Source organism: Myripristis murdjan, chromosome 19 (assembly GCF_902150065.1).
Source record: "Myripristis murdjan chromosome 19, fMyrMur1.1, whole genome shotgun sequence".
Lineage (NCBI taxonomy): Eukaryota > Metazoa > Chordata > Actinopteri > Holocentriformes > Holocentridae > Myripristis > Myripristis murdjan.
The window spans coordinates 8140001-8166769 of NC_043998.1; the positions used below are offsets into that span (position 1 = coordinate 8140001).

At 40.7% G+C, this 26769-nt stretch overlaps 1 protein-coding gene across 1 annotated transcript; it reads left to right on the plus strand.

Annotated features, from left to right (window-relative positions):
* The first annotated feature begins 3606 nt into the window (after positions 1–3606).
* On the plus strand, positions 3607–21057 carry cpn1 (carboxypeptidase N, polypeptide 1). Its single transcript, XM_030078706.1, has 9 exons — positions 3607–4078; positions 7150–7346; positions 8383–8538; positions 13827–14003; positions 14161–14272; positions 17693–17832; positions 18661–18760; positions 19810–19928; positions 20513–21057. Exons 1-9 carry the CDS (start codon positions 3838–3840, stop codon positions 20621–20623), a joined length of 1353 nt encoding a protein of 450 aa, XP_029934566.1. The 5' UTR covers positions 3607–3837; the 3' UTR covers positions 20624–21057.
* Positions 21058–26769: the final 5712 nt, after the last annotated feature.

Consider the following 26769-nt stretch of genomic DNA (forward strand, 5'->3'; position numbering starts at 1 on the left):
ATTATTAATGAAAACAAATCAATCTTCTTCATGTCCCACTGCAGAACAAAGTAACCTTCTACTCATTGAGTTAGAAATATTTATAAAGTGCATTGTTGTTTTGGAAAAAAAAAAAAAGCGCTGAAAAGCGAGTTCAGGAACATGAAAACGGGATATTAAGCTTTAAGAAACAGACGCTGCTGAACCCAGTGAAGCCAAGGTAAAATGATTATGGTTTATGTAGCTTTTGCTATAGGCTATATGTAAGCTACATTTCTACTGATTTGAAGGAGAGTAGCATGTTGCTTTTTCCCCTTATTTTTCAAAATCTCGTTTTTCCTGTCCCCTGCATCATAGTTTTGTTGTTTGTTTTTTGAAGCTGGCAATATACAAGCACCAGACAACTTGGAAGGACGTCGACTACCTTGAAAAAGTCCATTTTATCAGTTAAAAATAAATGCATAATCAAAAACATACGCCAGGCAACTTGAAAAACGTCCTCAATATTAAAAATAAAAATTAAATAAATGAATAAAAAGCGCATTTTAACTGACTTAAAAACAGCCACCTTACACTGCTTCACTTTTGTTTTCTTTTGCAGTACCACTTATTACCGCCAGATGTCGTTTCTACATAACGACCCCATTGGTGAGCACGCTTGAGTAAATTAGACCTACAGAATTAGTCCTGACATGCGTGCATGCTGCAGTTAATGATCTTCCTCCAAGTGTTTGCACATGCCCCCAAAACTCACAAACTAATGCAGTCTATGTGCATTCTTGTCTTGGCTGCATATTTTGAAAGCAGATTAGTTTATACACTGTTACAGCTGTGTTATTGGATCCATTTGTTTTACAGACCTTTTTGCAGAGTTTTGCCCTTTTAATGTTTGGATAGTATGTGATAGTCTACACATCTGCCCCAGGTCACGCCTCCTGCCCTTCTCTCTTCATGCAAAAGAAATCTCCAAAATAAAACACACATTTTCAAACTTGCAGGCTTTTTGCTTTTGTTACAGATAATTATTAACACCGGGGCCAACTGGCTGTCTGAGGTGAAAATGCTGCAGGTGCTGATACAACTGGGCTGATGTTTTGCTGCTGGAGAGGGTTTTCTGCACGTTGGATGTGGAAGGGGACAGTGAGGCAGGTGTTTGTCTGAAGAGAATGGAAAGGTGAGTGGAAGGCGGAGAAGTGCTGACTGCTGCAAGGGATATTCTTTAAAACAGCAACAGGAAGATGAAGTTTTTACAGCAAACAAAGAAAAGAATGTCTTGGAGCACTTTGTAAGGAGTTAAAGGACTGAGATGTAGCAAGAATCCAGACCTAACTAAACCTTAAATAGTGTCAGTAAAACCCAAAATCAGTTGTAAAACTAACAAGTAAACAGACAGCAGAACAGGGCAGTAATGAAGGTGAGGTTTTATAAAGGCCAGTTAAACTCTCTCACTATCATTAGTAGAGCAAATTTAGCTAATCTTTGCAATGTTCACATGGCAACACATATCAACCAGCTTTCCCAACTTCGCCTCAGGGATCAATAAAGTATTTCTGATTTTGATTCTTTGTAGGATGTGGGAATGTGTGCGGGGACTCCGGGCCAACAACAAGGACATCAGTTTTGCTTGATTTTGTTTGAGGGAAGTGTTGGGATGCTCCGTTGTTGATATTAGCTGGACGGTCGTGCAATATTGGCAACTTGCTGGTGTTCTTTAATTGAGGGACACAGCTGAATATTGTTAGCATGGCGGTGAGACGTGAACAGCGCTGGCAAACTCAACGGAGCCCTGAAGCAAACCACAAGTAAACAGCAAAGCAGAAGAAACATAATCACCAATAGAGATGCCATGAGAAACCGGTTTAAAGCGGTATGACAGACACCAACCCACTTCCTACACTTAGCAATTATGGCATTGCTGGTTGTGTTAAATGTTGGCACTCACTAGGAGATCATGTGTAAATTTGAGACATTTCATCAATGAAAAACCAATGGATTTGTCAAATATTAACATCTTCCAGTGGTTTTCAAAGTGGGATCTGGACACCCTCAGGTCACTTAAGGGCCTTCATGGGTGTCACAGCAAAAAGAAGAATAGTGTAATTTCACTATAATTCAATTCAGAAGTAAATGTTATGATGCCAAAAATCTATATGTGATCATTTTAACATTTTGTCAAGTATGACATCAACAATTTAATGCTTAGGGGCGCCTTGGTCCCTCGCCATCTATCAAGGCTGAGTGTGTGCTGCAGCGACCTGGGCTTCCCTAGAGTGTAATTACTTCAGATGGAGGTCAAAGGCTTCAGGAAAGTCAACATGGGGGTTTCAAGCCGTTTTCAAGGTTTCCAGTCAATGACCATCGTATTCCAGTACAGTTAATGACAAACACACTGTCTCTGTCTTCCTGGTGTTTCATCTCTCTTCCTCACTGTTTCCCCGTCTCGGTATTTTGCTTTTCTGTCACTTACTCTTTTTCTCTCTCTTGCTATCTCTTTATGTGTTTCTCATGCCTCTTTGCCCTTGCTGTTTCTTGTTTTTCTCTGTCTGGCAACCTTGTCTCTCTTTGACATTGGTCAAGACCCTTCCAAGCTCCATGTTCACTCAACTTCAAATAGACATGGGCAAATGCCATCCAGCAAATGGCCATCAAAAGCACGACGAGCAAGAGTGGAGATAAGACCTGGAAATCAGGTTACAACTTCTCTTTCTCTCTCTCTCTCTCTCTCCCCCTCTGTCTCTGTTTGTCTTTCTTTAACATTCTCTCTTTTTTTCAAACTTCCACCCGCAGCTAAATCACATTCTGAGTCAAACAACTCCTCTTTTCTATAGCAGGATTGATTGACAGCGGCCCCTGTGGGCATTGCTGTGTGTGTGCGTGTGGATGCATATGACCTGGCATTAGCATGTGTCTCTTAGTAGTTTAATTGCAGAGCTTATTCTTCGTTTATGACCCAGTAGTGCTTGTGTGTGTGTGTGTGTGTGTGTGTGTGTGTGTGTGTGTGTGTGTGTGTGTGTGTGTGTGTGTGTGTGTGTGAATCTTGCTTCAGGAAAATCGATTAACAAACCAGTCCAAAGGTTGAGAAAGAGCACCCATGTTGATTCATCTGAGGGGGCACACACACAAGGTTTGCATGTGCATGTGTGTGTGTGTGTGTGTGTGTGTGTGTGTGTGTGTGTGTTGATTTAAGAGTTAATGAATGGGTGATTGGGGAGAGTAGTAATGTGGAAACAACCCTCTTTCCCAGAAAGCAAGTATGGAACAAGAGTTAGAGGTCCATGTATACATTCTCTCTCTCTCTCTCTCTCTCTCTCTCTCTCTCTCTCTCACAGACACACACACACACACAAAGAGGGAGAAAGAAAGGGAAAGGGAATGAAAACAGCTCAGAGAAAGAAAGAAATTCAGAGTGGGAGATGAGGGGGTGGAGGGGAACCACTTGAAGCAGATGCCGTCTAAGTGCCAATAAAGCAAGTAGCATGTACTTGACAAGGACCCAAAGGGAAAGAGAGGGAGAGAAGCAGCTGTTGGAGGAGGAGAGTGAGACAAAGAAGGAGTAGGGGGCTGTCCTTAGCTGCTCTCCAGTGTGAGTATGTGGGAGGAGGCAGAGGGAGGGAGAGAGCAGGAGGGAGAAGAGGAGTGAACAAGAGAAGAAAAGAGCAAGCAGAGAGTAAGCACTATGTTTGGGGTGTAAGGAGGTATTAAAAAGAGAGAGACGTGTGTGTGACTCGGGACAGGTTCAACTCCCAGAGAGCGACAGAGACAGCGAGGGAAAGTGTCACGCAGCTTCGGGCAGCTCAACATCTCCTCTCCAGCCTCCTCTCCTCTCCTCCTGTGCTGCAGAGCACCGGCCGAGGGACCATGCAGCAGCGGTGGACTCTTCCCCGGCTTGGTGCTCTCCTGCTGGGGCTGATGGGGACTCTGGTCTCGGGCACCGAGTCAGACTTCCAGCATCACCGCTATGAGGAGTTAGTGCGAGCCCTGTTTGCAGTGCAGAGTGAATGCCCCTACATCACACGCATTTACAGCATCGGGCGCAGCGTGGAAGGACGCCACCTCTACGTGCTGGAGTTCAGTGATAATCCAGGAATCCATGAGGCATGTGAGTAACACTTGATTCACTCTTTGAGAATCCAGCGTGGATGGACATGTCTGGAGTTGCAGAGAAGAAAAAAAGAGTGATTTCCATAAAGATGATTTGCCCACAGGTGCTTTTCATGAAAGGTTGCATTATGTGATTGATCTTAATCAAACCATGCATGTCTGCAAGACTTAACAAATTTGTGCATTCATGCAAAATTATTCTGCTTGACTCTGATACATACTGCAGCTGAATGCCAAATTAATGTTTTTAACTCTACTCTGGAAAGCACTCTATCGCACTCACATTTTTCTTTGACAGGGAGTGATCATTTTTATTTGGTGTTGTGAATGAGATAGCACTTGAAAACTTCTTATGGAAAAAAATCCTAAAAAAAAAAATCCTACTCCATGTTCCATCAAGGTAGTAAGTGCTGTTTAAATTATGATCAATTTAAAATGCAGATTCCTTATCATTGGCTGGCCATTTGTTTTGCACTTCTTGCTCTGGGGAGTGAGAACATTGCTGGCAGAAGAAAGCACAGGCTGTGGGGGCTGTGGCTTTTTCCTGAGGAGATGAAATGCAAGCTCTCTATTTGGCTTTCTGAAGTTGAATTTCTGTGTAATATATTATTGTGTGGCTTAATAGTGGAAGAAAGGCATAGTTTAGCCAGTGCTGGCGTCTTTCCCTACTATTACCAGAAAAACATCAGTGAACATAATTTGTGGAAAACCATTCAAACTGCTTCAGTGGAACTGGTTTACAGATTGTTCTAAGAAAGGAGGAAAAATGAAAGAATTAAGTGTCTAACATCTGCGATCCATTTGAAATGTTGCTATCCAACCAGTGTCGAAACGTGGGGCACTTCATGAAGCTGAGCAGATGACACAAAAGTTCATTTGAGTCAACAAGGGCTAAAACTCTGAACTCCCTCTTGCACAACCTCTGCTTGGTTTTGCCCCAGTCATGACCACTGAAGCAGCTCTTTAGGTGTTTATTTTGTCTATCGGTTGCAAATCCATTCCCCGATTACAGTTATAAATAAAGCGGGCCACAAGGTCATTCATTTAAGTAAATAAGTTGATTAGAGATAAAGGGTTTCTGTTTCCTTTGTTATGTTGTGTACAGTGTGGAAAAAGCTTCACAACTGAGAGTTGTCCCCCAGCTATTTTGGCCGGGGCTGAGCTTGCATTTTTTTCCCCCCTTCTGCACACGTAGGGGCTTCCTTCACTAGAATAGAAGGATGTGCGCGTGTTTTGTTGCAAGGTGACACAGGCTGAAAAACAGGAACCGTGCAGTTCATGGAGGGGAGTGACCCAGGGTCCTGTCTGGGTCAACCCTCTGGCAGCCTTAAGGAAGTTCATGTCTTTGGCAGGCTGCTGAGTGCAGGGCTTTCTAAACGCTGCCCAGCACAGTTTTCAGAACCAAGGTCCAGTTTGTTGAACAAAACAAAACTGAAAAATTGCTATTTGACGCTCTTAGGAAATGACATTTACATGCACACAAATTTTTCAGAAGTGTTTTTTTCCTTCATTAACAACACGGTATTGTGTGCTAAACTTGTGCTCTGAGGTCATATCAGACATACACACAACAAAAGACAGCATTAAACTTTACTGAAGTGATGACAAAGCTCCAGGCAGAGTTGAGCTGCAGCTCTGTCTAGCTGCAGTGTTTGGGGCTCCTCGTCTGTCTCGGTGCTGCAGCAGTAATTAATGAAGTAGCCCCTGGGAGGAGGGAACCCTATACAGAGAGGGAGGCTGTTTGGATAGGTGGCTCGCCCAATCAGTGACAGACAACCCTAGGAATGCCAGATGACCATACCCATATAATTCAATCACTTCCATTCAGACTCCAGAGTTCACCTTCAGCAGAACCTCAAAGAGACTCTCCTTATCAACAGGTCCGGGTTAGAGAATATAGTGGTAGCTGAATAACATTAAGCTTTGGAGTCCTGTTTAACCTGAGTGTTTTATATTCTGTATAGGTGTAGTATAGGTTATGTCAACACAAACTTGTATTGCTCCAGTTTAACTCCTTAAACTCCCTTTAATTGCACATTTAAAAACAACCAGAGTTGACCAAAGTGCTGTACAACAATTAAAAATAAAAGGCACAACAAAGACAAAATCGGTAGTAAAAGGCATGGCTGGTGGCAAGCATCAATTAGAGGCAAGGATAAAATATAAGGAAATATTTAAAAAATGAGCTGAAATATAAAAACAGAAGAGAAAAACACTCAGCAACTGAATTATAAAAAATATAAATTATGAAATCCACTAACAGCAAACAAAGCTCATTGAAAACGTACGTCTTCATTTTTTTATCGTAAAAATGTTCCAACTTTGGAGCTGCCACTGTCAAGGCATGATCTCCCTAACTCACCAGCCTTGATGGTGGAACATTTAAAAGCAAATGTTCAGAGAATCTCAGTGGCCCAGGGGCAGAGAGGTAGCCTCAAAATTTAAAAAAAAAAAAAAAAAAAAAAAAAAAAAAACATTGTGCAGGAGTGTGACATACATATTCCACCTCACTACTGGTTGTAACACCTCACTGAAGCCACATCACACTGAATACTCAAACCTAACATGCCACTGTTTTATGGCAGCACCGTTACATCAGACAGAAAATATTTAGGTGTCATGTGCATCATTTCATACTCATTTCCCTGTAATCCAGCAGCACATATTTCATATCTTTGTAAACCGTGGGCTCTAGTGTAGAATTTAAAATAAAGTTCTGGGGGGTTTAAACACACACTTGGCCTTGCAGCATACATTTGAAATGACAAAACCCATTGAGAGGACTGACAGGGCTGAATAGGTTTTAAATACAGTTAGGAGTATCATGTTGAGGAGACGCTGGTAACCATACATGGAAAGAAAGCAGAAACACAAAACCCGCCAGTAAAGTCTTATATACTTGACTACCATTGCACCCTCCACCAGTTGAGTCTTGAATGGTATGTTAGTGTGTGTATGGATGTGCATATACATGTGTGTGCACATACAGTCATCTTAATTTCATGCTTTGCTGCTCTGTGTGCCTTTTTGACCTTGTGGCCCCCTTCCACCTCCCCATTTCCCTCCCAGTGGAGCCGGAGTTCAAGTACGTGGGCAACATGCATGGTAACGAAGTGGTGGGCCGCGAGCTGCTCATTAAGTTCTCCCAGTTTCTGTGTGAGGAGTATCGTGCCGGAAACGAGCGGATCATGAGACTGATTCATGACACACGCATCCACATCCTGCCCTCCATGAACCCCGACGGCTACGAGGTGGCAGCCAGACAGGTAGAGTGCACTCTGACATACCTGGGGGGTTCCAAGCTTGAAATGCTAAAAAGAAACCAAAAAAAAAGGGTAAATGCCTGGGATGTTGAGTTTGGCTGTTTTTCCTGTTTTATCTCATTTCTCAGTTGTCGGGGGAAAAAAATTCTTCATTTCTGCTTTCTTTCCTTGATGATAGCATGTTAGAATCCTAAATTAAAAACAAGAGACATAACAGGCTGCAAGCTAACAGGCTAGCTTAACACACACACACACACACACACATAACATACACATGAGGCCCCATCAAATAACATCCATCTAGAAGATATCTCTTTTGACTCAAAAGGAGTGTGTGTGTGTGTGTGTGTGTGTGTGTGTGTGTGTGTGTGTGTGTGTGTGTGTGTGTGTGTGACAAGATACTTGGAGTCAAACACAAACAGATAGAGTTTTTTTTCTCCCTATCATCCCATCTATCAGCTCACTGGCTGGGAGAACCCCCTTTTTTACCCCCCTTTTTTACTCGGGGTAATTATATGGGGTAGACAACACACACACACACACACACACACACACACACATACACGGATGCACATGCAACTAAATCCATGGAAGTTTGTACAAACACACACACACACACGACTGCACATTCACAAACATGCTCCAAAGTCTCTTTGAAAGTAATTACATGTCCAGAGGAGGCCAGTTGCACATGGCTGTCCCCGTCTCTGGCACTCCGACAACAAAAGGACTAAATGCACAGTACACTGTAATTTGTTGTATCAACAGGGGTGTGTGGGTGCTGCAGCATCTGGAAAACAATGTGCAGGCATCTCTTCACCACCTACAAGCCAAAATATAGGTCTAGTTTTACTCCGGTATTTATAGTCTGAAAACCGATTTAAAACTCACAGTCGGCTGGCTCAATCACTCAATTTGAAAAATGGCAGGCCTACAAATCAAAGCAGAAGCAAAGCCAGCAGTGAGGTGACTGTGGCCCAACAGGAGTCGTCCTACAAGCACTTTTAACAGGCATGATATGTTTTATGCGGGTCAACAGGGGCCAGAGTTCAACGGCTACCTGGTGGGTCGAGGGAACTCCAGGGAAATCGATCTGAACCGCAATTTTCCGGATCTGAACGCGCTCATGTACTACTACGAGAAGACCAACGGCCGAAATCACCATCTGCCACTGCCAGACAACTGGGAGCAACAGGTAGATACTGCTGGATAAACACACACACACACACACAAGCACAACCCATTCAGATCCCATTTAGAGTCATAGAGAATGTGTGAATATGCGTGTGTGTCTAAATATGCTAGTATGTGGGTCTGTGTGTGTGAACAAGAGGAAGAGTGCACAATTAAATTTGTCATGCTTGTGTGCCGTTTTCTCAAACTTTGCTCAATAATTAGCAACAGTGATATACTTGAGTTAACGTGGCTCAGACTTTGCTGACATGATCATATTCCACAGCCCGTTCTGCTGGTCAGCTTTTGACAAATTAAAAAAAAAATATGTATGGTTGCTGTATGGTTGCACACTGTGGGTTTTTGTTTTTTTTTTTGACTATGTGGGTGGGTGAATTTGCTTGTCTTACTGCAGAGGTTAAATCTGGCTGAAGCAACTGTGTTTTTCTTCTCCAGGGTCAAAAATGGGCCACAAACCTTTGTCTAGACAATTTGAACCAGACATGCAAAATGTCAGCCTCACTCTGATGAAATGAGATGACAAAGTGGAACGAAAGCATCTCTATATTATTTGCTTAAACAAATATCCTTACAATCAGACTCCAAATTAAGCCCCAGTCAACCCTCATGATGGCAAATAGAATAGTTTTGAAGCTTTTGTCTCTGTGGAATAACATCTGTTTTTGATCAGGTAGCCGTGGCCTTGGATGTACAAATGCAAGAGATCAGATGTACTTAAGGCTATGAAACTTTACCTTTTGAAGGTTTTAAATGGATAAGAAGTTGAGAAGAAAAAACAAAAACAAAATAACACTGAGCACACAGAGGTGCATACTGACTTTCCAAGTCCTTTGAAGAAACTAAGGCTCTCAGTGCTCTCTGACTGGAATCAGAAAATTAAAAAAATACCAGATAAGATAAGATTTTCCACCAAAACATAAATGTTTATGTCTTTCCATTACCACCATGACCATAATAATACCAACACCCTACTCTTCAGCCGGATAGAGCCTGACCTTTCAGATGGCAAAGTTTTACAGAAAAGTCACTTATTCATCGCCTGGTAATGAGAAGTTAATAGATGATAGATTATTGTGTTCTTTGGATGGACATAATTTAATTATTTTGATGCTTTCATTTATTAAGATGAGTAATAGTTTGGTGTCCGTATGTCCACAGCTAGCAGGAAGTGGTACAAAGCTGATGCTTGCACTGCATTAGATATACTGTGTAATGCAGTGCATATAACCAGACTATGTACGGAGCTTTAATGTTGGCTTAATAATAATAATTCACTGCAATGTACTGCAAAATGGAGGGAAATGATCAAATTTAGATTAGCCTCCGTTGAAATCAGCAATGATGGTCACACCCTTTAACTGCACAGTCACAGGTCCATTAAGTTTTCATATAAATTAAAATAGCTTTTTGCAATTTTTAAAAGAAATATAAATAATAATATAATAATGATAACTTTTAGATAATTAAATCATTTATCAAAATGTAATGCATGTTGTTATAAATGTATAAATGTATGAATGTAACTGATGAGGTTTCATTCACTCTTCCCATATTACTATTACAGCATCAACTGAAATATATGACTTCCTTTCTAAACTAATAATGAACGGTTAATGTAAAAATGTGTTATCCAGGGGTTTGATAGATCAGCAATCTTTATTACATTTTAAATATTTATTACATTATCCAGTTGCTATAGATTCAGTTACTTACATATGCTTACATATCATAGTAAAAAAATAGTTCCTGGACAAGCAGTAACCTATCATTGATTTCCTTAGTATTTTCCATCTGCAAGTTCCTATACTGCAAATGCTTTGAGAAAAGTGAAACACTGGTTCTCCCATTCAGAGCCGGCCGTCTACCCAGATGACTGCCTCATGAAAGCGAAACACAAAAGAGTAACTGTGCCACTGTTACAGATACTTCATTCATACTAGTAAGGACTATGCTCTCTCAGACTACGCTCCTCTCATGGACCCACCAGTCCTGTGCTTTCCAGCGGGTTTAGCCATGCTACATTAGAACCATTTCAAGTAGGCCAGTGATAATGTTTCAACCAGAGGGCAAAATGTGGCTAACCAAGAGAGGGCAAAGGGGAGAAAATATAACTTTCTGGACCATTAATTTCCAGTCAGCTGAGCTGAGAAATACACCAGCAGCCAAACAGAATGCCTTGCACATGAATGGAAGTTTGTTGAAGACTTCCTTTACAAAAAAAAAACCCTGTAAAATCAGTCCTCCATCCTAGTTGCAAACTGGCAAACAGGACTTGTGCTCATTCTGCACTCAGAATCTCCCAATGTGGTTGTATTTTTTGTCGTGGCTAATTCCACTCAGGCATCTATTTTGAACAGAATTGCACCGCCCACAGTCGGTCAGCAGCGTCTGTTCTTAGAAATACCTTATTTACACAGCCTCTGAAAAAAAAAGCATTCCCAGTTTGTGAATCTGAGCTGTGCCTTGCAAGAGTATCCGGTGGTAATTGATGGCCTGCCCTGTATGGCTCATTCTTCTTACATTGTGAATAGCAATCATGAATTGGCTTCGAGTGCCATGTCTGTCAATTCAGAGTAAACCAGAATATGTGTAATTTGGAGCATTGCATAGGTATTTATTTGTTTTTGAGTTGGCATGGCATTCTCTCTCTCTCTCTCTCTCTCTCTCTCTCTCTCTCTCTCTCTCCCTCTCCCTCTCTCTGCCATAGTATTTAGATTTTGTAACACTGAGGAATGAGTATCTGTGCGTAACTGTTTGTGTGTGTATGTGCGTCCTTCATATGTAACACTACACCACCGTGACAGCTCTGGGCTCAAGTGGAAGGAAGCGTGGGTGTATATAAAGATCAACGGATAATAAATATCAGCCAGACCCCAAACAGAATTCCCCCTTCTAGGTCAATATTAAAGCTGCCCTGTTCAAGGGCAGTGGTCTGCGATTGGCCCGTCTGATCTCCCTTGAGCCAATAAGAGAGCTGGGCTGAGTTTATTTTTCTTATATACCTCACTGGGGGAGAAGTATTACCCCTTGTCTCCATGATATATAGCAAGGGGTGGGTAAGCAAAGTTAACACTGACACAGAAAATATATGGCAGCCTGAACTGGATTTTGTAGGTTTCTGATGTGTGTAAGGCACTGTATGGAAGATGTAAAGTCTGCACACTTAAGTAAATACTGCTCCCATGGTTTAAGTATCTCTAACATGAAACCATGGGAGCAATATTTGATTCAGTGTGCAGACTCTGTGTCTTTTGATTATTGTTCTTTTGTCTGGCCTGCACCTGAGCACCCCATTGGATATGTGTACTCTGCTTCTTTTGTTAACTGTATAGAGGGTCCCATATATTTTTTGTGCCATGTGTGGAAAACGCTGATCCAAGCCCTGTGCTAATAGAATAAAGCACAGTATTTAACACCAAGTCACTGCAAATAGCTGTGCAAACTAACTTAACTAAGCTTAAAATTGCTGTCGAATCTGCTATTGTGTATAAAATCCAACATCACCTTTTAATCTCACCTGCATCAGTCTAGCATTATAATAATGCAGCATATTTTTAGAAACACAAACAATTGTTGCATGAGATACTATGTATTAATATATGACGGCTATTGTCCTGAACTGACTTCTGTGAATAGAGCAACTAGGGAAACACCATGTGACATTTTGAAATAGAGCTTACAAAGCTGTGTTGGGTTATCACCCCATGGCAGCTGCATCCAAGACTGGCCCCAGTCCGCCTCAAAACTGTTAAATAGCCCAGAGCAAAAATAACCCTTGCATCTGCAAAGACAGGAGCGGAAGATAACCCACAGTCAAATAACATGGTAACGGAGTGAGGCATGGTTGTGACGACCAGCTAGGAGGGCACATTACGAGACAATGGAACAGTTTTGGAAGGGAAAGAGGCTGAAGTTCTCCTTTAAAGGGCTGTAAAACTCACAAGGAGTGCTTGATGGAGGGAGTGCAGTGCAGTGCAGTGCAGCTGCCCCACTTAGATCAGTACTTCTTGAGTACTTCTTGTTAGTCAAATCAGTTGGGTGAGGTACAGCAGCAGGAAGTTTGCAGGACATTAGTACCCCTGTCACATAGGAGGCAAGCATTAGCACTGGAACACAGGGTCTGCAGGGCAGAGAGGTCAGGCAGCCAAGGAGGGAAAATATCAGTGGGAAGAAAAAGAGAATAAAATGGCCCTGAACCACTGAAAAGAGGAAAGGAGTCTGCTGACACTGATCTGAAAATATGATGCATGCAACAGCCAACAGTTGACAATAACTAGATAAAGTATGACTACAAGTACAAAGACTTGGCATTTGAGAACAGGGACAGGAGCCAGTTGTCGACCCTGAGAGGTTTACTTACTGAAAAATAGACCAAACAGTATGGAGGAAGCAGCTGAAATAGCCTCGGAAAAAGGCATCAAGGGATAAGTAAAGAAGGACAGTGTACTGCAAGAAAATCTGAGGAATCATATGATAGCACTGAGAAGGACAGAGCATCTCCAGAAGTCTTGAAAAAAAGAATAAAGACCAAGCTAATGCAGCATTTCACTCCTCGGTGTTAACCATGGAAAAAGAAGCAGAAAATCACCTTGGAAAAAAAAATACACACACACACACAGGGAGCAGCACCGAGAAATAGGGTTTCCCCAGATAACCCTGCCAAACAAAGAATCAACTGATTCTGGAAAAACAGAAAGAACACCAGCTGAGGGCTAAACCACTGAAACACTTATACCGTGATGAAATCAGAGCCTCGATTTATGATGTAATGACACAAAATTTCAAAAAGTGGTTAATCACACATTATTTCCAGACAGTTTATGCTGTTGAGATGGTAAGTTTGGGGGTGAACTGTTGTAGACTCTCTATTTAAGTGCTGTAACTGTTGCTTAAATGTGTCAATCTGATGTATGATGAGGTATTGAAGGGTTTGGTTTTGAGATGTGAGAACCCTCTGTTGAAATGGTAAACTTTTTTATATGTATTGACAAAGCCTTTGGAAGCAGGAGGAGTGTTTAGGAGGCCAAGGCCTGATATTAAGTATGTGGTAGTGCGAAAATACCCCTGAGCAAGGGCACCTAGCTCCCAAGTGTTTGCACCAACTCCCAAGTGCTGCATGGATTAATACTGAAAATGTATCAAACATAATCTAAATACTGTTACACATTGCAATGAGTTCTTGATTGCAATATGTCTTAGTATGTGTCCTTGCATGAAGAACTGTTACATATGCGTAGGTCCTGTGCACTGGCCCTGTTAGTCACTTTGTTCATGAAACCTCCTCCTTAGGTTGAACCAGAGACTTTGGCAGTCATAAAGTGGATGCAAAACTACAACTTTATTCTGTCGGCCAACCTCCATGGAGGGGCTGTGGTGGCCAATTACCCCTTCGACAAGTCCAGAGACCCGAGGATCAGAGGGAGGACCACCTACGCTGCCACTCCAGATGACAAAATTTTTAAAAAGGTATGCAGGAGATGAGAAATGGTCTCCAGATGGTAATGTTACCCACATGTGATCTCATCTGTGTGTACATGTGCGTGTTTATGTGTGTGTGTGTGTGTGTATGTGACCACATGTTGTGTATTACTGGGCACACGTGAATCGGCGTATGTGATGACAGTTGGCGAGGACCTACTCGTATGCTCACAGCTGGATGCACAAGGGCTGGAACTGTGGCGACTTCTTTGATGAGGGAATCACCAACGGGGCCAGCTGGTACTCTTTGTCCAAAGGTAAGCAAAACCTCTGCTCCTCAGCAGCCTGCAGAGAGAGCCAAGAACAACACCCACAACATATCGTAAAAACCCTATATACTTCACTGTACATGATTTTGGTGGAGTTAATATGGTTCTTGGTTTTTTGCAGACCTGTCATTTGAAATACACTTAGCAATCACATTTGAATGAGAGCCTGCTTTGTAGGCAAACACTTGAGGCAGCAATCCACATGTAAGCTTGCACAAGATCAGATATGTATTCATGTAAAGTCCAGGTGCAGTAACCTGAACAGTGACCTGAGATCAGCACTTAAATTCTCAAAGTTTTTGGAAGTTTTCTGCCTGGATCCCTTTCTAAAAAACAGATGGCAAGATGCCGCCTGCTAGGCTGCCGTTGTGAAATGGTGCTTACTGTGTTTCCTGTCTGCTTGTTGATTTTGATCTATTTTGATTACTTTTAATTTGCGCTTTGTTTTGTGGAAAGGAACATATGTCTTCTCTTTGACTGAAGGAACCTTCTGGACATCAGCGACAAATTACCATATATACTTCAATCTAATATACACATGTATACTCCAGGAAAGAAAGGGAAGTGGGCTGAATGGTTGTGGAATTCCCCATCTACAAGACAGGACGCTGTGTTTCACGCTCCCCATAGCACTGTGCTGACCGGCTAGCTGCAGTATTCACAGAAAACTTCAACAATTCCCTGTTCACATACAAATTCCCATGTGCTTCAAAACATCCACTATTGTTCCACTGCAAATGCAGACAAAGTTACGTGCCTCAATCACTGCAGGCATTAGCAATAATGCAATTCCTTGAGCTCCTGGCCCAGCGCAGTGTGGACCCCAATCTGTCAGATGATCATGAACTTTCTGACAGGCAAAAGACAGTATGTGTGGATGGGGCCCCTGCTGTCAGGTCTTTCTGAGGAATGTGTGCTCTCTCCTCTCCTCTACTCCCTTCACACCGACGACTACATCCCTCAGTTAAGTTGCTCAAGTTTGAGAATGACACCATCCTATCAAAGACACCAATGAGTCCATCTACTACACATACAGTAAACTGGTGTTTTGGTGTGACAGTAACTTTAAAGCAACGATCACCGCTTTGCGAAAGTGAAGTCATTCACTGCAAAAACTCAAAATCTTACAAAGAATATTTGTCTTATTTCAAGTCAAAATGTCTTATTTCTAGTCAAAATATCTCATTACACTTAAAATAAGACATGATCACCTCAGAAGTAACTTGTTTTTAGACAATTTTCACTTGTTTCAAGTGAATTTATTTTTTTTTTTTTAAGTTTTTGTAGTGTTCAAATTACGATCCACCATCAGTGATCCCCTCACATCTCCTATCCAATCAAGAAGTCCTTACACAGGATATTCTCACAACTAGACAGTTCTGTTGCAAATCTACTGAACCATCACTGAAAATATCCGGACATCATCGACCTTATTCTGGTCTGGCTTTGCCTCCTCCTGCTCCTACTTCTTCACTGGTAAGAGGGTCCTCTGTTGCTGCCGGCTGCCCTTGATCAAGCACTTGTGTGACAGGAAAAAGACGACTGTTATTGACTCTGCACACCTAGGCTGCGGTCGAATAGTTTGTGTTTAGAACGGTTCCTAAGTGAGTGGAATGACCCGGAATGATCTAAGTGGCAGCCATGATGAGAGCTGGTTGAATTCTCTAAATGTTAAGGGAAGGTGCTTCAGTGCTTCCTTTCCTGTCTCCTTTAGCATAGGATACACATGACCATTCTTTACAAAAGGAAATAATGCTGTTCCACAATTCCTTGTGGCAGCAACATTTAAAGCCAGCATCATTCAGCGCTTCAAATTTCATGGTCTTTACTGAGTTTGTGGGGATTCTTAAGCTTTTATCTGCGTAGGCTTATAGACATAATCATCATAATCAGAATATTTGAGATAACATAGAAGTCTGTCTTTCAAGAATGCAGATATGGGATGTTTTTGGCCTGATGCTGTTTTTAATTCAACATGTTTGAATTAAGTCCTTATGAATTCTTCTTCACATCATTCCTTTCATCAAGGTCAAGGAAAAGTGATTAGGAAAAGATACAGGACATCATTTTTTGACTGTTCACCTAGGCCACCAACTGACTGACACAACACCAATCCAACATTCAACATTCTGTATGAACCAAATATATCCTGTATAACCAATTATAATGTCTTGTACCATGTTGACAACAGCTAACCAAATCAAATTCATTCTGCTTCCTGCAAAAAATCAGTACAAATCTTTTTCATGCCTGTATTTTCCTGTGTGTCCATCCACCAACACATTTTTGAAATTGTTTTGAAATAATAGAGCCATTTGAAAAAAAAAACAAAAAAACGTTACTGGTGTTGATCATCTGAGGCCAGTAAGAGCTACAAGGGCTTAGGCGTTGGCAGGAACATCTCAGTCCTCTAACTCTCTTGTTTGGTTGATGGTTTGGGAAGTTTTTGCCTGAGTTATATGGTTTGATCTTTTGCCACATGATCTTTTGTCTACTTGGAAATGAAACCAAATCGTCTGGGCGTTTCAACTCAGAAAATCCATGGTCACTGTACAGCAATCCTGTAACTATTTCTTTTTTCTGAAATCCTGGCTTGGTCTGGGCTTGACTCCTGTTTGCAAAGTGAAATTGTGGAGTTTTTCGAGTGAGTCATACCAGCATTTGAATTGGATGATGTGAAAACGCCCACAGTCCCATTTAGTAGGGGCATGTTATGTTTATTTTAACAAATCTATTTGCTCCAAGAGTTATGTCATGGTCCACAAGGTTACATTTTGACTTTCACTCCCACTTCTTGGCTCAAACTCACAGGCCTCTGTGGAAAGGAGAGACGGTTAAGGATTGCCAATCAAGCAAGAAAAACAACATAGATTAAGATTTAAAGAGATAGTTCAGGATTTTGAAAAGCTTATCTGACACGAGGCATCATTTTAGTCCAAGAAAAAAGAAATTCTTAAAGCTCAGTAGAGTTTGTGAGAGTCATTGGAGCTAAAACCTGTGTCTTTGAAAATTCACACTATACATGCAAACAGTGTTGAAACTGTTCAGTCCATATTGTGGAGCAAATAGTTTGAGCTGTCAGTATTTTAAAAAGTAACATTTTAGTAAGTTTTTTTTTTTTTTTTTTTTTTTTTTTCCAGCCAGTGGCACCTTAAACAAAAGGCAACAGCTTTTTGATATCCAATATATTAATACAAATAACACTGGGGTCCTTCATCATCATCATCATCATTATTATTATTATTATTATTATTATTATTATTATACATGTCTATCATTAGTAAGTGAGAGTAGTTTTTTATAGCCTGAAATAATTCTCTTGAATATGTCTCTTGAGGGGAGGAGCCTTGTTATTTCATGTTGATGTCCACAACATGTGCCTCACACTGCTCTGTGTGTGTGCTGCAGGCATGCAGGACTTCAACTACCTGTACACCAACTGCTTTGAGATCACACTGGAGCTGAGCTGTGATAAGTTCCCACCAGCATCATCACTACCCAGAGAATGGCTGGGCAACCGAGAGGCGCTGGTTTCCTACCTCGAACAGGTTGGAACTCACACACACACACACACTCTCACACACACATACAAACAGACATTCTTGTGCTCATACATACACAAGCATACACACAAAGACACGTGAATTCCTTTACCTGTACCCACCTGCCGAAAAAACATACAAAAGATAGCAATATTGCAGACGATTTCACAGCTTTCAAGGACATCAATATACGTCATTAACAGCTTAATGCACAGACACACACACATACATACACACTGGCAAGAGTCAAGCATCCAATTCCCTGGCTTCTTGTAAATATTGGCTGCGATTCCGGGGACAAAGTGTCTCAAAAGGAGTTGTGTGGAACTCACTGTAAGACAAGAAAACTGACTCTTACCTTCTGTCATGCATGAAAAGAGTTGTTTGTTTTCCAAAGTCTGGAGACAAAATGTCCTTTGTCCTACTTGTCGGGGCGCTAAGATGAAATGCAGTAATGCAGTGCTGCTAATGGTGTTTCTCCAGCCTTAATGGAGGGCACAGAAATTAATTCCTCTTCCACAATATGGACTGAATAAACTAAACTGAAAGGAGTAAGGAGTTCAAGTATACACTGCTGGTCTTGTGATACCTGTGCTGTAAACCAAAGAGCTGGGAAAAGTTTGTCTAAGGCTTGGGAATGTTACTTCTGAAAACTTATTGCCCAATACATCCTTTATGTATCCCATGGAGTCACGGAGTATTCAAACACATGCCAGTGGGTTGCTGCTTTTATAAAAAGTGACAATGAAAAATTAGGACAACATAAATAAAAAATGTCGTTAAATATTTAAAAGTAGACCGTGACCAACTCACTGAAGCTGTCTTGTTTTTCAGGTGCACCATGGGATAAAAGGCATGGTCTACGATGAAAACAACAATCCCATCGCCAACGCTGAGATCTCAGTGGCCGGCATCAGTCACGACGTGACCAGCGGTGAGAGCCGGCGTTTAATCTGCAAGTGTGATAGGGATGTTTATTGGCAGCTTTTTGTTCACAAGCGCAGCCATCATTTCAAAAGTGAGGGGGGTGGAATATTTAGGCCTTTTTTTTTTTTTTTTTTTGGTTATATAAAATTAAATCAACAGGTTTGTGTCACTTTTACCATGTATAAATTAACCCTTTGAACAAAATGTATTCTATTTCTTTTTATTTATCATGTTTTAAAGTTTTTTTTTTTTATTTAATTTTATTTATTTTTCCAGATTTTCTTTATTTTTTCTTTTTAAATGAACGCTTGAACATATGAACATATATTATATATTTTTGTCAAAATTGCTGTCAATTTTTAGATAATTTTCTGATAGTTTTTTGTAACTTTCCTCTGGTTTCCCACCACTTTTGTTTTTTCCCTACTTTTGGTTATCCCTTATTTCTTGCGAATTTGCTGACGACCCTTCTCCCCATGTTTTTGAAAGAAATCAAGGTAATTTGCTCAGTTTCAAAGGGTTAAATGCTTGTCAAAGGCACTCACTTTAAAAAAAAAAAAAAAAAAAAAAAAGATGCTCTAAGGATGAGGCAGGACGGCCGACTTGAGACAGTGGGTGAACTATTGAGTAACGGGAATAAAGTGCGGGGGATAGAGGAGACAGGCTGCCAGACTCCAACTTCAAAATTTATTGTTTGACTCTAAGGGCCTGTGCTCCTGGCAAATCTTGTTAAAATGATCTATTAACACCAGCCAGGAGTCCAGCTCAGCTCCCACTGGCGCAGGAGTGGAGGAGTCGATGATTTTGGAGTTGAGTCTTCATTGTTACTGCTCCCAGTTTCATTTTTACTCGGTGAAATGAAATTCATCACAACAGAGGAATCTCACACTTGGACTGGAGAGAGCCGTCCTCTAGTGGTCACTGTGGAAAGCACAACGTCAAAATGCAGCTCTACATTAAACAGTGCAGTTTGGACTTGTAAAATGTAAATTTTACGGGTACCCGATCAGATCTGCTCACCTCTCTTCTGTCCATCTGTGGTGTGTTTTCCTCCAGGAGTGGACGGGGATTATTTTAGACTCCTGCTGCCAGGCACCTACACTGTGACAGCGTCTGCCCCAGGCCACGTCCCGTCCACCAGCACAGTCACAGTGGGACCAGCCGAGGCCATACAGGTGTGTGTGTGTGTGTGTGTGTGTGTGCAAGAAGTATGTATTTGCAAGCATTCAGCGCAGGACACAAATTTTCTCATCCATCAGCCAGTTTACTCTGTCAGTGGTGAAAGCTTTGCTTTTTAGTTGAAATAAACTTGCTGAAGTAGCCAGCAAAACCTAATTTTACTAGATTTTCAATTTCAAATCTTGTGAGTGCAAAAACAAAAACTCCATTTTAAAAAGTCATTTAGTCTCATTTTCAGTCTTAAAATCTTGTTTTTCTTAAAACAATTTGAGTCAGGAGATTTTGTCAGAAACAAACAAGTATAAATATGTGAGAGAAATGGAAGAATAAGGCCGATCAGCCCTCTACTACCAAAAAAAGACACTTGATTTGAGAAAATTCTCCAATCAGGTTGATTGGCATCGGACACAAGTGGGATTATCTCATCCCACTGGCTGACTTTTTCAGTTAGTTTAAGAAAAACAAGATTTTAACAGAGTATGACACTAAAAACAAAGTATCTTGTGAACGTTTTTAAAATATATTTTTAACAAATTCCAGCCTAATCAATGCCTCTGACCTCTTTCTTCTTCCCTCACAGCTCTATTTTTACTTGAAAACGGCACCAAAACAAAACCTGAACGTCAAGCATCACCACGGCAAGAAAAACATCTCATCCACCAAGGTCCCTTTAAACCTCGGCCCCAGATGAGACATGGACAATAATAGGCCAGCACACACACGTGTACACACACACACACACACACACACACACACACACACACACACTCAAGCACATAACCACATACACACACGTGCACACACATAAACACACACACACACACACACAAATTATGGGAATGATAAATGAACATAATATATGTCATTTTACCTTTGTAGTCCTATGATAATCTATTTCAAACCTCAATGTTTTGTTACTTTTTTGTTTGTTTGTTTGTTTTTGTCCATAAACATAAACTGTTTGTTTTGTGTGTCGTGTAGAAATGTTTCAAGCCTGGTGTATTTATGTAAGTGTTTATTTGTATGAGCACGGCCAGCCTATATTTGTAAAGGACATTTTGAGTTGATCACTATAATTTGATGAAAATGAAAAGTGAAAATAAAACAGTTGTTTTACTGTTAAAAGTAGTTGCATAATTACTCTCTGTGTACTGTTCACTTAGCAATTTATCTGTGTACTTTGTGGCTTTTGGAGTTCATGTTTCATTCATCCCTCTTTTATTTATCAGCGCTTCTGCTGTCCTTCCTCTTGATATAACTCACTCCCACATCCTGTGAAGGCGTCTGTGCTGAAGGGGCTCAAGTCTCAACGGTCATGGGAAGAGTGTGTGTCGTTAGCCTTCCCTGCTGGGATCCAAACCAGCAACTCTTTGGTCTATCAAATCAAATCAAACTTTATTTATATGGTGCCTTTCATGCAAAATTGCAATACAAGGTGCTTAGCAGTACAATGAAATTATAATGATACACTGATAAGGGGATGATAATATAAGAAATAAGAGGCATGAACAGAGACACTAGTGAAAGAGAAGATTAAAATGGGTTAAAATAAAATAAATCAAATCAATAAAAATAGATAGATAGATAAGGAAGTGAGGTGAAGGACGTCTGATAAAACCTCACTGTACATCCTTATGATCATGTCACCAGTGTCATGTGAGCAGCCATGAAAAAAAAACACTGAATGTTCACCGCAGTTTCAGCTCTATAATGTGGTTTTCTGATTCAGCAAGAATTGTTTTGATCTTTCACTGTAGAGTATCAGCACTGTGTGGCATTTTAAATTGAAATACAGCAATGTTACAATTATTTTTCGATGCAAAAAAAAAAAATGGTGTGCCCTTTGGGGAAACTTTATAAAGTTTATAAAAAAGTACTCTGCACGCAGGCTTTAGGACTACAGAGTGTGTTTGCCTGCCTTCTTTCACCATGGCATTCTGTATGCCTTGTGTCTGTACTGTAATTACACCCCGCTTGTCTGGCTCTGTATGTGTGTGTGTGTGTGTGTGTGTGTGTGTTTTCATGTATCTGTCCAACAAGCTATCTTAGCAACCATTCATAACAGAGGCATAAAACAAAAACATAAAGCTCAGCGGGTCAAAGGTGAATCCATACCCTTGACATTAAAGTGGTTCGTGTTTATTGTGTCTTCACCTTATGAATAAGGAATATTCCCCCACAATAACACTGTTTCATACATGCATACCTAATTAAAAAAAAAAAAAAAACAAAAAAAAAACACCTGCAACTTAAAACATTAAAAAAAAAAAAAGAGTTAATCCATGTTTGTGTGAAAATCTATTCTCTGTTGTGTCTTGAGGTGGCAGCAGATGTCACTGCTGTACAAGGCAGAGAGATGCCAAGTCAGACATACCTATCTGTCTGCTTTCCTCTGATGAAATGGATATCACAGACAGAGAGATGGATTCCTTAAGGTTTTATCATAGTTATTGATAACCTGCCTTCGATCAAAGTTCAGCACCCTGCCGGCAGAAGTGCTGCTGACTCACCCAGGCAACCGTCTTCTACAAAAACTTTCCATCAGAAACAGTCCATGATGGAGCTCCTTCTCGCCAACCTCTATTGATCTGCCTGTAAACCAACTGGTGCACTCAGATCAGTTCAGTTCTTAACACCCAACCATCTGCAACTTCAGTCTTCTTACACTATGCCCCATCTACCCTGAGCAACAATGTCCATGTCATATAATACTCATAATTTATTTCATCAACTAATTCATCAAAGAAGAGCAGACATGACTTGTTTCAATGTTGCTAGACTCAGATGACAAGTAAATCATGTTTTCATTCTAACTGGTTTCAAAATGGCTAAAGTGCTGAGCAAAAAAATAAAATAAAATAAAATAAAATAAAAATAATAAAATCACTATCCCCAGGTGTTACTGTCCTAAAAGTTGTGCATTCATATCAGCAACATATCACAAGAACTGATACAGTGGATTATCGCTGTTCTGCCACAGAGATGAGTCTTGACATCCTGAAGGTGGCAGCAAAGAGCATTCCTGTCACTACAGATTTGTCCATCTCTATTTCTGCTAACATAAACAACTACACTCCATTTGTAAATTTGTAGATCTGCAAATGACTTTTCATCTGATTTTCAATGTTTCAGTGGTGAAAATAATGAGAACTCTTTCAGGCTAATAGGATTGCTGCATCGTTATTGTTAATATGTTTTATTTGAAACATATAAACACGGTTTCATTTGCTTCACACTATTCGGAGCTCCATTATAATAAAGCTAATTTCTTCTCAGGAAGCTTAAATTTGAGACACACGTCATACACATCTGTTTGAAATGTTTTACTTTGCGGGGATTTCGTCAGCAGCATATTTTTTAGGACTGGAAATAAATGTGGCTCTATAGTCATCCCATACATTAACAGAGAGGATTCCTTGACCAAAGAACTGTCCCCCCCCCCCGGTCCACAAACAAGGGGCTTCACTGAAAAGCAGACTCTGTTCAGCGTGACATTAAAAAGAGAACTTTCCACTTGTTTTTCCTGTGCCATTCACAAACACTACAGCACGCAACAATGGGCCCTGTGACGACCAGGAAAGAGGAAAAGCGCACTTCACCGGGCACTCAGTGAATCTGCAGCAGTGATTTAGAGCTTCCCCAAGGGCAAACATGGGGCCCGCCAAATGATAAAATATTTTAAACTGTACACTAGAAAAGTTATTCTTACTACTGCTACTATTGTCTCTTCTTCAATGCTATTTCCACTCCTCATGCATGCATGCTTTTGTTCAGACTTGGCAGTATTAAAACATTAAATAGGGCACAGTGTTGAGCTCTGTTTTGCTCCCACTAGTTAGTGGCAGTATTTTCATGATGATGCTCTTTTATAAAGCATTAGTGTCCATGGTGATTTGATTACAGCCTCGTAGCTATGAATGTTAACACAACACACTTGATGCCCCCTGTCTCACCGAGGCTGACTGACCTTATGGAATTTTTTGATCATTGTAATTATAAGGCCACATACTGTACATAATATGATACCACAAATTATACATGTGTGGCCAATAAAACCACTCAGTGACACACCAGGTCCCATGCCCAGTTTGAGCAATACAGTAAGAGAGACATTACACACTCACTGTTTTTACAATGCCGATTTGTTTGTGAATTTACAGTAATGGTCACAAGATCATAAGACAAACAATAGGCTGTTTCCAAAAATGTAATCTGAACTATGAGCAGCTCACATCACTGATGCAGCGACAACCAAATCCATTGTCATGATGCCATAAGGAGCTTTGAATCACTGTAATCATAAATAATCTGGTAACTGACTGCAATCCACATCTAGTTCTGGTAACTGCAGTAATTGAGCACAGTCACTTGCTGCCTACTCAAACGATAAGTCACAATTCAGTGTTTCTCCGTGGAGAAACAATAGCACGCCTGTACGACAGCCAGCATATTCTTCTCCAACACAGAGCGCTGTGACAACCTACTGGCAAAATATACTGAAAGACAACAATAGGCTGTAGATCCACATACTCGCTTTGAATGAAAGTGGGCACTATGAGAGAGGACAAAGCCAGCATTTCATACAATGTCATTGATCTGGAGCATTCTCAGAGGTAGCGTGGGCCTGTGTGTGTGTGTGTGTGTGTGGTTGCACATGAATTTGTGTACAGTTAGTTGGCCAAATATGGCGTCAATGAAGCCCACCAGTCGCCTTTTACTGCCAGACCTCTCCTACACTTCCTTACTCATACTCATTGACTCAGACCACACATTTCTACAATACTGTGCGACTGCCGCTGCTGGATGGTTAGTTAGTTGAAATTCAGTGGTAGGTGGACCAGGTGCTACCTGAATTGCATTACATGTATTTGTGTAAATCATTCGCACTTAAAATTATTGATTGGGCACATATAGTATAGCGTTTTTGTTTCTGACACTGGAGCAAAATAGGCCTGAGCTGAGATGATTGTCCATCACCAAGTTCAACATATAGGTGATTTCCATATATTATTTATTTGTCAGTATTAAATACCTGCACATGAGAAAAAAATCAAATATGTCACATTATTTGGTGAAATATGTGGACATACACTATATGGACAAAAGTATTGGGACACCTACGCATTACACCCATAGGAGTTTTTATGACATACAATTAATATGTAACATCTCTGAAAACACTTGATGATATTTTGGTTATACATTAGATCTCTGTATGGGAACCCGTTGTAAATCTATGTGTAAATAATAACCATAAAACAGATCATGCTGTATGTTAAGTTGTGCCATCATTTAATGGAATAAAACCAACAGCAATTTGACAAATAACTTGAAGAGTCTCTTCATTCTTCATTTGGAACTAAGACTACTGAAGAGATTAGTCTATATGTGCATTTTTATAGTTTTTACGGTGCATCATGACTATGTGCGTGTGTGTGTGTAAGTCTGCGTGCATGCGTGTGCATGTGTGTGTGTCCATGTTTAACCTCTCCTGTGCTCCCTCTCTGCCTTGCTGACACTGAAGTGAGAAAGGCATCTAGCTGGCTTTGTTTCCTGCTATTGTTCTGGCAGATATGAGAGCAGATATAAGGAAGCTGTTATTACTGCAGACACAGCAAAAAGTATCTTCTGCCTTCCACCGCCACACACCACACACGCATGCACACACACACACACACGCACACACACATACGATGACTAAGCTGCCAAAAGTATATTCCCTCCAGAAGTAAATTACAGGCACAATGACTATGATTTTGTCTCGCTAAAAAAGACGTTTTCATTGTCTTAATGAGATAGTGTCTTTCCAAAAAGAGAAACGCCACACAACAGAACCGCAGCTTCACCTTTCTGCTGCTCGGTTCTTACAAGTAGAGGCTGGCCTTGTTCTTTTATTCATGGGAGTGTCAAAAAGTGCAGTAACAGGGATTCTTCACCACTGTAGCTCCATTCCTCTACCTGCACTTGTATAATATATAGCTAATATTGTTTGTGGCCAACACTAAGAGTTTCATCAGATAAAAACTCTGACAGATTCCCTCTCCCAATAAAAAAACAACAGTGTTTTTGTTATTTCTGCTCTGAGCCTGCATGGTCTGGGTGGAGTGGATAGCCATAACCTGCCCTGACCTGAACAGGAATGGGATGACAAACTGAGGAAGTGTTTCTCCAATGACATGCTGGTTTTTTTTTTTCTGTGTTTATTTCTTCCAGTTTTGATATTGATTTATATATCAAAATGCAGGGATGCCGTTCAGGATGAACCCATCTAAATTCCTTTGACTCATTTTACCAGCCTTTACATTTGCAGAGGAAAGTTTTGTCTGCCTCATGTAAATTTCTTTGTTTCAGTGTTTTTGTTTTTTTGTTCAAGTGGTGCCCTATGTCTAATTTGAATAAAAGTCACTGTTTTGCATTCAGTGAGCTTCCTGATTTTCTAGAAAACAGCTTAATATAATCTTAAATCTTAAATCTTTATCACGCACATTTATATTGTTTTGTCTTAAGGAACCTTGTCTGGGAGTTTTTATGCAGTTGGATATGATTTGCTGCACAATTGGACAACTTTTTATTCTCTCTGTAGGGAAATAACAGCATGGAATCCCTAACCTAGGTGGTTCATATACCACTGTCTTACATTTTTAATCTAAAAGGAGATTATAATGAAGGTCACTATTTTAGCTGGGGCCGGCCCTGGAATCCCCTCAAGGACCCACGGAGGCGCCGGGACCACACTTTGGGAACCGCTGCCCCTACAGAGCACAGTTTGTCTTTTTAATCAGGCATTAGCCGAGCCAGCCATGAGCCTGCGGTGCAGAAAAAGTGGGTGGTGTTGAT